This window comes from Tachyglossus aculeatus, chromosome X1, assembly GCF_015852505.1.
Source record: "Tachyglossus aculeatus isolate mTacAcu1 chromosome X1, mTacAcu1.pri, whole genome shotgun sequence".
Classification (NCBI taxonomy): domain Eukaryota; kingdom Metazoa; phylum Chordata; class Mammalia; order Monotremata; family Tachyglossidae; genus Tachyglossus; species Tachyglossus aculeatus.
The window spans coordinates 117,872,219-117,886,573 of record NC_052101.1 but is presented as its reverse complement, the minus strand read 5'-3'; the positions used below and the strand labels follow the sequence as shown (position 1 = coordinate 117,886,573).

Below are 14,355 nucleotides of genomic sequence, written 5' to 3'. Positions count from 1 at the left end.
TGGAGAAGTAGATTGGCCTAGTGGATAGAGCATGGACCTGGGAGGCAGAAGGACCTGGGTTCTAATCCCGGCTCTGTAGGGATTATCTCTATTTGCTGCCGAATTGTACTTTCCAAGCACCTAATACAGTGCTCTGCACACGGTAAGTACTCAATAAATACGATTGAATGAATTGAATGAATGAACTTGTCTGTCATGTGACCTTGGGCAAATCACTCAACTTCTCTATGCCTCAGTTATCTCCTCTGTAAAATGGAGATTAAGACTTTGAACCCCATGTAGGATGAGAACTGTGTCCAATCTAATGATCTTGTATCTACAGGCCCAGGCACACAGTAAATGCTTAACAAATACCATTAAAAAGTGCTTAACTCCGAGCTCCACACACAGTAAGCACTCAGTAAATAACATTGACTAGTGAGAGAGGACACTGAAAGAGAAGGCAAACAGCATGGTTCTGCGATCAGCTTGTTCTTGATTCTCTCTTCCTTAAGGAACCGAGGAGGCAGAAAGTCACTGAGCCCTTACCATGCTTGTCCTTAGCTTCCAGGCTCGCAGAGCCTCAAGTACCAGGTTGAAGACCCCAGCAATCATAATTGTGGCATTTATTAAGTGCTAACTCCTAGCCAAGCACTGTACTAAGTGCTGAAGTAGCTACAAGATAACCAGGTTGGACATAGTCTCTGTCCCACATGGCCCGCAGTCTAAGTCTAAGCAGGAACTTAAGCCCCATTTTACAGATGAGGAAACTGTGGCCCAGAGAAGTTAAATGACTTGTCCAAGGTCACAGAGCAGGCAAGTGGTAGAGCTGGGATTACTACACAGGACCTCTGACTCCCAGGCCCGTGCTCTTTCCACTATTCATTCATTCATTCAATCGTATTTATTAACCACTTACTATGCAGAGCACTGTACAAAGCACTAGGTGCTGTACACTGCTGCTCTGTCACTCCCTTTCTCAAAGGAGTTGTGGAGAAATAAGGCCGTCTCTTTTAGAATGTCGGTGAGGTGAAGGCAGTTGGCAGCTGAACTGCTATATTGAGAAGTCTGTTGAGCACACACACAGCCCCTCTTCCCCTCCCTCTTCCACATCCCTGTTCTTTCCTCCCACCTAAACCTCCCACCTCCCCAAAATCACCTGGCACTTCACTTCTCTCCCTTGTCTTGCCATGCCCTCCCCACTCACTTCCCACCCTCTCCTCCTGAATCTCCTTTCCACTGTGGTCTGCAGAACCCCTGTTCTATACTGTACCAACTCCCCTTCATTCACGACCTGTTCCTGACTCTCTTATTCCTCCTCCTCACCATCACTGAGCCTTGACTCTTGGCTGAAGACACTTTCTCCTTTGTTGCTCTCTCTTGAAGAGGCCACATCTCCACATTTCATGAAGAAAGAGGAAGGAGTCAGCCTGCACCCCCTCCCCCAATGTCCCTTTCCCTCTATCTTACTCACTTTTCTTCACTCTCTTTCTCTTTCTTCAAATCCTACACAGCTACAAGTCGCTGTTATCTATGAAAGGCTTTGGATGCCTTTCTCACCTTCCTGCTCTCTCCCTCTTCTCGACTTTGCTGACCTCCTGCTTCACCTCACCTCAGCCACACATCAGAATAGGATACAGAGAAGAGCTAATCATTTCAAATTGCCACTCCATCTCTAATCTCACAGACTTCCACTGACTACTACCTGACAACAATCTTTTTAACTTGCCCCCTTACCCACACTGCTTCTCCCCAGAAATCAGTCCTCATCCCCTACTCTGATCTCTGTCTTCTAGAGACACATTTCCCAGTGTATCACTCTCCTCCTAGACTCCCTTCTTCCCTCCTAACCTTCCATCAACTCAACTCATTCTACCAATTTCAACTTCCACACTTTCAACCCAGATCAAAATTTTTTTAATGGTACTTGTTTAGTGCTATGTGCCAAGCACTGTACTAAGCTATGGGGTAGATACAAAATCATCAGGTTGGACACAGTCCTAGTCCCACATGGAGCTCACAGTTTAAGTAGGAGGGATTAGGATTTATTCCCCACTTTACAGAGGAGGTAACTGAGGAACAGAGCAGTTAATCTCCACTAATTAATCAGTTAATAATTAACTGATATTAACTAATAATCGTGCCTCGTTCTTGCCTGTCCCACCATTGTCCCCCGGCCCATGTCCTCCCCCAGGCCTGGAATGCCCTCCCTCTGCCCATCCGCCAAGCTAGCTCTCTTCCTCCCTTCAAGGCCCTACTGAGAGCTCATCTCCTCCAGGAGGCCTTCCCAGACTGAGCCCCTTCCTTCCTCTCCCCCTTGTCCCCCTCTCCTTCCCCCCAATCTTACCTCCTTCCCTTCCCCACAGCACCTGTATATATGTATATATGTTTGTACATGTTTATTACTCTATTTATTTATTTATTTATTTTACTTGTACCTATCTATTCTATTTATTTTATTTTGTTAGTATGTTTGATTTTGTTCTCTGTCTCCCCCTTCTAGACTGTGAGCCCACTGTTGGGTAGGGACTGTCTCTATATGTTGCCAGCTTGTGCTTCCCAAGCACTTAGTACAGTGCTCTGCACACAGTAAGCGCTCAATAAATACGATTGATTGATTGATTAAGTGGCTTCCCCAAGGTCATTCGGCAGACAAGTGGTGGAGTAGGAATTAGAACTCAGGTCCTCTGACTCCTAGACCCATGCTCTTTCCACTAGGCCATGGTGCTTCCTATTTCCAACCTTTAACTCCCTCCTGAAGCCACCAATGTACCCACCATCTCCCTCTCTAACCTATGATGACCTTACCAACTACTTTGTTGGTAAAATCAAGCAAAAATCCCCCGCAAAAAGCCCAATCATTCATTCATCACTCTACTATCTCTTCTTCTTTCTCCTGCTTCCCTGCTGTTTCTCAGGAAGACATCTCAACACTACTCTCTAAATCTCCCTCCACCTGCGCCTCAGGCTCCATCCCTTATAATATTTGTGGTATTTGTTGAGCACGTACTATGTGCCATCATCATCAGTCGTATTTATTGAGCACTTACTGTGTGCAGAGCACTGTACTAAGCACTTGGGAAGTACAAATTGGCAACATATAGAGACAGTCCCAACCCAACAGTGGGCTCACAGTCTAAAAGGGGGAGACAGAGAACAAAACCAAACATACTAACAAAATAAAATAAATAGAATAGATATGTACAAGTAAAATAAATAAATAGAGTAATAAATATGTACAAACATATATACATATATACAGGTGCTGTGGGGAAGGGAAGGAGGTAAGATGGGGAGATGGAGAGGGGGACGAGGGGGAGAGGAAGGAAGGGGCTCAGTCTGGGAAGGCCTCCTGGAGGGGGTGAGCTCTCAGTAGGGCCTTGAAGGGAGGAAGAGAGCTAGCTTGGCGGATGGGCAGAGGGAGGGCATTCCAGGCCCGGGGGATGACGTGGGCCGGGGGTCGATGGCGGGACAGGCGAGAACGAGGTACAGTGAGGAGATTAGCGGCGGAGGAGTGGAGGGTGCGGGCTGGGCTGTAGAAGGAGAGAAGGGAGGTGAGGTAGGAGGGGGCGAGGTGATGGAGAGCCTTGAAGGCCAGGGTGAGGAGTTTCTGCCTGATGCGCAGATTCATTGGTAGCCACTGGAGATTTTTGAGGAGGGGAGTAATATGCCCAGAGCGTTTCTGGACAAAGATAACCCGGGCAGCAGCATGAAGTATGGATTGAAGTGGAGAGAGACACGAGGATGGGAGATCAGAGAGAAGGCTGATGCAGTAGTCCAGACAGGATAGGATGAGAGCTTGAATGAGCAGGGTAGCGGTATGGATGGAGAGGAAAGGGCGGATCTTGGCAATGTTGCGGAGCTGAGACCGGCAGGTTTTGGTGACAGCTTGGATGTGAGGGGTGAATGAGAGAGCAGAGTTGAGGATGTCACCAAGGTTGCGGGCTTGTGAGCCGGGAAGGATGGTAGTGCCGTCAACAGAGATGGTAAAGTCAGGGAGAGGGCAAGGTTTGGGAGGGAAGACAAGGAGTTCAGTCTTCGACATGTTGAGCTTTAGGTGGCGGGCAGACATCCAGATGGAGATGTCCTGAAGGCAGGAGGAGATGCGAGCCTGGAGAGAGGGGGAGAGAGCAGGGGCAGAGATGTAGATCTGGGTGTCATCAGCGTAGAGATGATAGTTGAAGCCGTGGGAGCAAATGAGGTCACCAAGGGAGTGCGTGTAGATCGAGAACAGAAGGGGACAAAGCACTGAACCTTGGGGAACCCCCACAGTAAGAGGATGGGAGGGGGAGAAGGAGTCTGCAAAAGAGACTGAGAATGAATGACCGGAGAGGTAAGAGGAGAACCAGGAGAGGACGGAGTCTGTGAAGCCAAGGTCAGAAAGTGTGTTGAGGAGAAGGGGGTGGTCCACAGTGTCGAAGGCAGCTGAGAGGTCGAGGAGGATTAGGACAGAGTATGAGCCGTTGGATTTGGCAAGCAGGAGGTCATTGGTGACCTTTGAGAGGGCAGTTTCCGTGGAATGTAGGGGACGGAAGCCAGACTGGAGGGGGTCGAGGAGAGAGTTGTTGTTGAGGAATTCTAGGCAGCGCGTGTAGACAACTCGTTCAACTGTACAAAGTGCTGAGGTGGATAGAAACAAATCAGGTTGGACACAGTCCCTGTCCCATGTGGGGCTCACAGTCTCAATCCCCATTTTACAGGTGAGGTTACTGAGACACAGAGAATAACAATAATAATGATGGTATTTGTTAAGCGTTTACTATGTGCCAAGCACTGTTCTAAGCACTGGGGTGGATACAAGATTATCAGGTTGTCCCACGTGGGGCTCACAGTCTTAATCCCCTTTCTACAGATAAGATAACTAAGGCACAGTTAAGTGATTTGCCCAGAGTCACACAGCTGACAAGTGGCAGAGCCGGGATTAGAACCCATGACCTTCTGACTCCCAGGACTGTGCTCTATCCACTACGCCATGCTACCTCTCACCTCCTCTCACTGCCATCTTCAACCTCTCACTCTGATGGCTCTTTCCCTTCTGCCTTCAAAAGACTCAAGTCTCCCCTCTCTCTATCTCAGCCCCCTCCAGCATCGCCTCACCTTCCTGCTCCCATTCTGACCTCAACTCTTGGAATAGATCATATACAACCTCAGCCTTAATTTCCTTTCCAACAGCAATCTTCTGAACCCACCACAATCGGGTTTTCGACCCCTTCACACCACCAAGTTTACACTTTTTGACGTCAACGAAGACCTCCTCATAGCCAGATCCAATGGGCTCGGCTTTGTCCTCGTCCTCCTTGACCTCTCAGCTGCCTCTGACACTATGGCCCACCCCTTCCTCCTCGACACACTATCAAGCCTCAATTTTGCTGACACAATACTGATCTGATTCTACTTCCCTGACAGTTGCTCCTCAGTTTCCTTCACTGACTCTCCTTTCTTAAACCTAACCTCTCAGCCCCTGTCACTGTCCCTCAGAATTCTGGTCTGGGCCTCCTACTCTTCTCACTCTATCCCCACTTTCTCGGGGAGCTCATCCACTGTCACCACTTCAGCTCCCACCTCTATAATAATTATGGTATCTGTTAAGCGCTTACTGTGTGTCAGGCACTGTGGTGGATAAAAGCAAATCAGGTTGGACACGGTCTCTGTCTGGCACAGGGCTCACAGTCCTCATCCCATTTTACAGATGAGATAACTGAGGCACAGAGGAAGTGAAGTGACTTGCCCAAGGTCACACGGCAGACAAGTGGCAGAGCCGGGATTAGGACCCATGACCTTCTGACTGCCAGGCCCTTGCTCTATCCACTGAGCCATGCTGCTTCTCAAGTCTCAAGCTCTCCCAGAATCCCATCTCTTCCCACAAGCCTCCTCCAATTAACTCCCAACACCCTGAATGTATTAACCCATTGACCATTTCTAGCAGCGTCCATTTCTAGAGAAGCAGCATGGCTCAGTGGAAAGAGCACGGGCCTGGGAGCCAGAGGTCATGAGTTCTAATCCCAGCTCCGCCGCTTTTCAGCTGTGTGACTTTGGGCAAGTCACTTCACTTCTCTGTGCCTCAGTTACCTCATCTGTAAAATGGGGATTAAGACTGTGAGCCCCACGTGGGACAACATGATCACCTTGTATCCCCTCGAGCACTTAGAACAGTGCTTCGCACATAGTAAGTGCTTAACAAATGCCATTATTATTATTATTATTCTAGCATTACTTCTAGCACTAACATCCTTATTTATCCCTCTCTCTGGCACTTGTTTATAATATGTATAATCAGCTGTACAGTCAGCAACTGATGATGGGCAGGTTGGCCTAGTGGATAAAGTACAAACCTGGGAGTTAGAGGTCCTGGGTTCTAATCTCAGCACTGTCACTTGCTTGCTGTGTGACCTTGTGCTGTAGGGGATAGAGCATGGGCCTGGGAGTCAGAAGGTCATGGGCTCTAACCCTGGCTCTGCCACTTGTCTGCTGCGTGACCTTAGGCAAGTCACTTCACTTCTCTGTACCTCAGTTGCCTCATCTGTAAAATGGGGAATAAGACTGAGCCTTATGCAGGACAGGAACTCTGTCCAACCCAATTTGCTTGTATCTACCCCAGTGCTTAGTACACGGCCTGGCTTACATAGTAAGCACTTAACAAATGTCATTATTACTATTATTATTCTCTGAACCTCAATTTCCTCAGCTATAAAATAGGATTCAATACCTGTTCTCCCTCCTACTTAAACTGTGATCCTCATGTGGAACAGGGACCGTGGCCTACCTGATTGTCTGTATCTATCCTAGTGCTTAGTGCAATGTTTGGCCCAGAGTAAATGCTTAACAAATGCCACAATTATTATTATTCTGATTACCCTATCTGTAGATACTTTTGTGTCCATCTATCCTGTTGAATTATAATAATGATAATTGTGGTAAGTTTGTCCTCTAGACTAAAAGCTTGTTATGGGCAGGGAATGTGTCTGCTAATTCTGTTGTATTCTACTCTCCCGAGCACTTAGTATAGTGCTCTGTAATAATAATAATAATAATAATAATAATAATAATAATAATGGCATTTGTTAAGCGCTTACTATGTGCAAAGCACTGTTCTAAGCGCTGGGGGGGATACAAGGTGATCAGGTTGTCCCACATGGGGCTCACAATCTTAATCCCCATTTTACAGATGAGGTAACTGAGGCTTAGAGAAGTGAAGTGACTTGCCCAAGATCACACAGCAGACATGTGGCAGAGCCGGGATTCGAATCCATGGCCTCTGACTCCCAAGCCTGGGCTCTTTCCACTGAACCACGCTGCTTCTATGTACATAGTAAGCTCTCAATAAATACCATTGATTGATTGATTGATTGGTATTTCTTTAGTGCTAACTCTATTCAGGTGCTGTACTAAATGCTGGGGTAGATATCATATGAGCAGGTTGGACACAGTCCTTGCCCCATATGAGTCTCACAGTCAAAGAGGCAGGAAGAACAGGGATTTTATCCCCATTTTACAGATGAGGTAACTGAGGCACAGAAAAGGGAAGTGACTCCCCAAGGTGACACAGCAGGCAAGTGGCAATTGAGAGTCCAGGTCCTCTGACTCTCAGGCCTATACTCTTCCATGAAACATGCCTCATGTTTCTGTTCTACTTTCTCAAGTGCTTAGTACAGCCCATTGCATGCAGGAGGTGCTCAGTTAATACCGATTCTACTACTGTTACCATGGGGTACTAGGCCAAACCAGAAGGCACCTAAATAAATCTCTAACCAGCTGATCTGACAATCATTTTGCTCTGTGGGACACAAGGTGAGGAAGTGATGCCCTGCCAACCCTCACAACTACCCATAAGCTTTTGGAGAGACCTGTCTGAGAGACAAAGCTGCTGTAGAGTGAGTAATCCAGGAAGAATATGGAGAGTCAGCTCCAGGGATCCCCCCACCTTCCCTCCATGGACTGGACCATGGCCATGGCCATGCCCACACCCTCACTCCCTGCTCCCTCACATGCAGGATATTCGTGCTCTGGTTGAAGATCTTCATGTAGGGCTTGAGGATGTCGAAGTGGAAGGCTGGGGTCAGCATGCGGCGGTGACGGCCCCATTTGTCCCCTCTGCTCAGCAGCAGCCCATCTCCTGGAAGGTACAAAGCCAGTGTAAGCAGAATTGACCAGACTACCCCTTCCATTGTAGAAACATGGCCTAGTGGGAAGGCCATCTGAAACCAGTAGTGGTTCCAACTGAGGGCTTGTCTCTCTCTCTCCCTCCCTCCCTCCCCACCTTTGGTTGCCACAGTGATACTATTCCATTGGGCCCTCCACCCTAAAATCCCAGTGTGGTGCCTTCATCTCCTCCCTCCAGTCCTGTCTCACCACACCCCAGTACTCACCCAGCCAGGGTTTCAGAAAACCATAGAAGAGTTCATCCTTAGGTGCAATGGCAGCTGGGGGTAAGAGACAAGAGAGGTGACCACTCAGTACAGGGGATGGAGCTCCCAAAGTGACAGACAGCACTAGTGCCAGGCACAACACCCAAGCTCACAGGACCCAGGAATTGAGGCAACAAAGCAGGTAGATGAGCCTGAGGAACTGCATATTGAACTGTGACTTTGAATTTGTTTTCCTCAAATTGTTGAATTTAACCTGTCATTTGTTTTTCCCTGAATGTCCATCCTCCCACCTCTTTAGATCATGAGCCACTCATGGGCCAGGGCCCAAGTCTGAATCAATGGCCATGGATTCTTCCCAGTGCTCAGAACACTGCTTTGCACATCAAAAACACTTTGCAAATGTTAGTATTGATTGAGTGATTGATTAACAGAAACCCCTTCCCCTCAGTCATAGCTGACTTAGCTTACACAGGACAAAGAGAGAGGGAGAGGAGAAGAGAAGAGAGAGGAGAGGAGAGGAGAAGAGAGGAGAAGAGAGGAGGGGTGTGGAGGGGAGGGGAGAGAGAGAGAGAGAGAGAGGAGAGGAGAGGAGAGGAGAGGAGAGGAGAGGAGAGGAAAGGAGAGGAAAGGAGAGGAAAGGAGAGGAAAGGAGAGGAAAAGAGAGAAGAGGAAAGAAAAGAAGAAAAGAGAAGAGCTACAGAGGACGACCCAGGCTAAGCAGGCTCTGAAAGAGAGAAGTAGCTAAAAGTAGTCAGAGAGGATCAGCTAAACTCCCTATCCCCCCAACGCAAAGGCAGAGCAAGGCTGGGGCCTCTGAAGAGGCAGTAGCTTGGCTGGGCCACGGCCACAGGCGAGGCATGGCATGGCAAGGCAAGGCAAGGCTAAGCTGTCGTCAGCTCCATCTCTCACTGGGGCTCAGTCCATTCCTGGCCTTGACGTCGGTTCTGGGCACTCCCTGCTCCCTCGCTGGGCTGGTAGCATGGAGACATTGGCCAAGCAGGGAGCAGCAGGTGGCCAGGAATGGGGCATCTACCTGAGGCCAGGAGGACGGGTTTAATGCAACGGGGGTGGAAGAGCCGAACCACAGGGTTCCAGAGCCCAACCCACCAGCAGCATGCGTCCACATAGGTCTGGGCCAGACCCTGCGTGTACAGCAGTCCCTCCTCTGAGCTCTCGATCTGAGGAAGAACAGAACTCCATCTGAGGCAGGACAGAGAGGACCCCCCTGAACCCTCACCCCCAGAGGTGGATGGGACAATACAGGAGTGTTGCTCCGCTTTCTTCTTGTTCCTTTAGTGAGGCGAATGGGCAGGGGATGTGGCTTGGGAAATGGGTGCTGAGTGGACAGCAAAGGGGATGGGAGAAGCTCTGCCTTGGCTCTTCCTGGGCCTCAGCTTTCTCAGCCAGCACACAGGGTCCTTGGCCTTTACCTCCTTCCCCAGGAGAAGCTCAGACCTTCAGCTCAGCCTTGCCTACATGTAGTGTTCCCATAGGACTGAAGGAAGAGAAGGTAGCCTAGTCTCCCTCTCTGCCCTGGGAAAACACACCGGGCTCAGGGCCAAAACTCTAGACTTCCAGTCAAAAGACCCCAGCCGCTCTGCCAGACCCCTTCGCCCTCAGCCTTCTACAGCCCCTCCACCCCATACCGGTTGGCCTCGGGCCACTACCTGATGCCCGCAGGACAGGGGAGATATCATCAGGGTGGATAAGCCTCAGGATGGGATAGAAGGGCCCCAGCCACCAGATGTGGGCATAACAATAACGCCGTGAGAGCTCCTCAGCAAACCGCATTCCCTCCTCTGAACTCTGAGCCTATGGACAACGAGGCACAGGTTAGTCGTCTGGATTCTTGGGCCCCAGGATGGGTGGGCCGGGGGGAGGCACTGCCACTGCATGACTCCCTGGCCCCCTCCTCATTCATTCAATCATATTTATTGAGTGCTTACTGTGTGTAGAGCACTGTACTAAGTGCTTGGGAAGTACAAGTTGGCAACATATAGAGATGGTCCCTACCCAACAACGGGCCCTCCTCCCCAACTACCATGCTCCAGCTCCTGTTCTCTGCCTGGGGAGGAGTGGGACCTCTCCGGGTGTGTGGTGCCAAATAAGAGTTTAGAGTAGGAAGCAACCACTCATAAGAAGTAACTAGGCTAGGGCACCAGAGAAAGGTACGAAGGATAGAAGAACATTTAAAAGCCTTGCTTCAAAGCCAATGGCATTAGCCAGAAAGGAATCCCATGGAAAAGGCTGCCAGGACTCAGAATCTGGGCCCAAGGCTGGATTGTTTCCCACAGTGCACCTCCCAGTTCCGCTCTGGAGGTTCATGCTACCTATGTAGGGATTTCCAGGTATCCAGGTCCCCATAGTGCCCTGCTTCTCCCGGGTAGGCCAACCTAGATTGAAGCTCCCTCTGCCTCTACTAGGGCAGAACTCCTTGCTCTTTCTGTTCACCTGCACCTTCCCCTGCTTCCTGACCAGTGAAATTCCTGGCAGCACAAGGAGTCACAGTGGGCATATTCAGCCAACGCCTAGGTCAGGGCTAGGTACCCTGGGGACACTAAGTAGATAGAACAGTGCTTTGCCAATAGTAAGCGCTTAATAAATGCCATTATTATTATTATTATTATTGTTATACTTGTTGACTGCCAGATTGAGTAACCAGGGCTTAATGCATTATTATCCATTTCACATCTGTAATTTATTCATTTATATTAATGTCTGTCTCCCCCTCTAGACTGTAAGCTCCTTGTGGGCAGGGAATGTGTCTACCAACTCTGAACCCAGTAAAGCACTCAATAAATACAATTAAATGATTGATTGAAGTGCCACATGACACTTAGGTCTGGTTCTCCTTCTTCCCACTCCCCCCACCTCCAAATTTCTTTTCACTGGCCTCAGTTGAGCAGAGGCTTGCCATCATACAAATTAGAAATTCTCTCGGCTTGTGAAGACAGCTAAGGGACGCTTGATTTCCTTCATAGGTCAGTATAGATGGAGCCAGGCAAACCCAGCTCAGAGTGGTGGGAATTTAGCCCTTATACACAAGCACTATGTTTCTGCCAAGTCCTGGTCCCCATCGCCCAACTGCTTCCCATATCCACCATCCTCCTCCTCAGGCCGGGCTCTGCCTCAAAGCAAACTAGGCAACCACCTAGAGTGCTTTTTGGCTGGGGCATCTCCCTTCACTTCATGGTTCCCCTCCTTTCACTTCCCCTAGGGTATCAGAATGTCTTAAACTGGCCCTGCCAATCCCTCCTGTCCCTTATCCATAATCTTTCTTCCACCATCAGGGGGTGGGTGGAGACTGAGGGAGAGCGATAAACAGGAAATTCATCCACAGAAACTCATGGCCATCAGAGACCTCACCACACTGCATCTCCCTAGCACCCTATCCCCTCAGTCCACCCCCAAAGGAAAAAAAGACCTTGCGCAAGACCATTACTACATCCCACCCAGGGACCATCCAGTCCAAAATTCTGTCTCCAACATCTACAGCAGGATGTTTGGAGGAACTGGGTGAAACATGCCCAACTTGACATTCAACCTAATGGATATGCACGGACCATCAAGCATCCCTACCCTTCCCTCCTGTAATCCATTATGGACCCCTCATCCATGAATTAATCCAAACTGCTCTTGTGCTTGGCTGATATTTTCCATCTGTACAGCTTCCTGGGGTAACTGATGCCATACACTTACAACCCACTGTATGAAGAAGTGTTTACTTTTGCTTGTTTTGAACCTCCCATAATAATAATAATAATAGTGGCATTTGTTAAGCGCTTACTATATGCCAAGCACTCCTCTAAGTGCTGGTGTAGATACAAGGTAATCAGGTTGTCCCACATGGGGCTCACAGTTTTAATCCCCATTTTACAGATGAGGTAACTGAGGCACAGAGACGTTAAGTGACATGCCCAAAGTCACACAGCTGACAAGTGGCAGAGGAGGGATTAGAACCCATGACCTCTGACTCCCAAGCCCATGTTCTTTCCACTAAGCCATGCTGCTTCCTCCAGCTTCCATGGGTGCCCCTTCCTCCTGAGCCTGTTGGATCTGGTGAACAACAAAGAGGTTTGGGGAGAGGAGATTGTCCAGGAAAGAACCTAGGGAGTCAAGACTCTCTTTATCCAAAATCCCATTTTAAACCATTGCAACAGGAAATCTTTCTCTTCTTCCCTTATTTCTCTTTCCCCATGTTCCTTCCCTTGTCTTCTCACCCTCCCTCTTCCTCCATCTTGTCTCTGGCCCTAGCTCTACATGCTGCCATCTATGACCCCAGGCAACTTCATGGTGAATCAGGGGGAAGTCAGGAAAGAAGGCCAAGGTGAGAGCAGAAAAGATAGAAGGTGGAAGAAAGAGAATGGAAGAAAGATGAAAGAGGGTGAAAAAGTGGAGGGTGAAACCTTGTGCTATAGGAGGTCTAGAATGTGAAGAAATTAAAGGCAAAATGTAAGGGAGGCAAGCACATAAGCCACTTCCCATTGGAGAGGACTGAAGAAAGGATGGAGATAACCGGTCCATGATCAGGGATGCATGCTGGAGGGGCTGGGGGTCAGGAGGGGCAGTGGGCAGCAAGGAGAGTGACGCAGAGGGATTACTCTTCTTTCTTATAAGCATAACGAAACTCCCACCACCACCGTCGCCATCACCAATGTTTCTGAGATTACTGTACCTGATGCGGTGACAATAGACTTGTTGAGGTCAGGGTGGCAGAAATGGAGGACAGGAAGTAAGGGCCCCAACCAAGTATTAAAAACCCTGGGGTATATGGCAACCAGCTCACTCAACTGAACCAGACCCTCCTCCGTGGGTCTGATCTGCAAGCAAGGGAGCAAGGTAGAGTTACTACCACCAGTTGGCCAGAAAGGCAGTGGAGAACGAGAGGAGGTCAGGAAGGGCCATGGCCTCAGAAACACCTCCTTAGGCATAGTCTCACACCCTCCCACAGAGGATGGTATCTGCAGAGTTAGTTAGAAAAGTATTCTCTCCTCCCATTCTTGGAGCCAACTCCCTCGCTGTCAGCAGAGTGGGTCCTAGGAGCCCCTCCACGCAAACACACTCAATCACCTTGCCCCATCCTATCTTACCTCACTGATTTCCTTCTACAACCCAACACACTCACTTCACTCCTCTAATGCCAAACTCTTCTCTGTTCCTCGATCCCGTCTCACAGCCGACCCCTCTCCCACATCTTGCCTCCGGCCTGGAACTCCCTCTCCCTTCATATCGACAGTCCACCACTCTCCCCACCTTCAAAGCTTCATGAAGATCACATCTCCTCCAAGAGGCCATCTCTGACTAAGCCCTTATTTCCCCTATTCCTGCTCCCTTCTGCGTCACCCTCACGCTTAGATTTGTACCCTTTATTCGCCCCACCTGCAGCCCCACAGCACTTCTGTACATATCCACAATATATTGTAAAGGCTGCTTCTGTGACAATAAACTTCCATAAATGCCCCCTCTAGACTGTAAGCTCCTTGTGGGCAGGGAACGTGTCTACCAACTCTGTTATACTGAACTCTCCCAAGTGCTTAGTTCAGTGTTCTGCACACAGTAAGTGCTCAATGATTATGATTGACTGAAAAGCACTCCCAAGATCCAGAGAGAACCTTCAACCTTCTGGCAGCAGGTCTCCCTGAAGAACTATGAGTCTTCTTGTGCTAATAATAATAATAATAATGAGCTATTTGTTAAGTGCTTACTATGTGCCAAGCACTGTTCCTAAGCTCTGGGATAGAAACAAGGTTATCAGGTTGTCCCACATGGGGCTCACAGTCTTAATCCCCATTTTGCAGATGAGGTAACTGAGGCACAGAGAAGTTAAGTGACTGGCCCAAAGTCACACAGCTGACAAGTGGCAGAGTCAGGATTAGAACTCACCACCTCTGACTCCCAAGACCGAGCTCTTTCCACTAAGCCACGCTGCTGAACCATCTTCCAGGATGGTGGGAGACCACTGGCTCCAGATTAAGCAATCATCCCAGAGTTCAGAGGGTCAGTTGTTACA

At 49.0% G+C, this 14,355-nt stretch overlaps 1 protein-coding gene across 4 annotated transcripts in view; it reads right to left on the bottom strand.

Moving 5' to 3' along the window:
• The window catches only part of LOC119950536 (cytochrome P450 4F3-like), a 37,509-nt gene that overhangs the window by 10,503 nt on the left and 12,651 nt on the right, over nucleotides 1-14,355 (bottom strand). For 2 of the 4 annotated variants that reach the window (XM_038773030.1, XM_038773031.1), the window contains exons 3-5: nucleotides 13,021-13,165; nucleotides 8,346-8,399; nucleotides 7,965-8,092 (exon numbers count right to left, since the gene is read on the bottom strand). In XM_038773030.1, coding sequence (XP_038628958.1) covers nucleotides 7,965-8,092; nucleotides 8,346-8,399; nucleotides 13,021-13,165 — 327 coding nt within the window. Of the gene's footprint in view, nucleotides 1-7,964; nucleotides 8,093-8,345; nucleotides 8,400-10,012; nucleotides 10,158-13,020; nucleotides 13,166-14,355 lie in introns of all 4 variants that reach the window. The other 2 variants (XM_038773032.1, XM_038773033.1) reach the window with 2 other exon arrangements.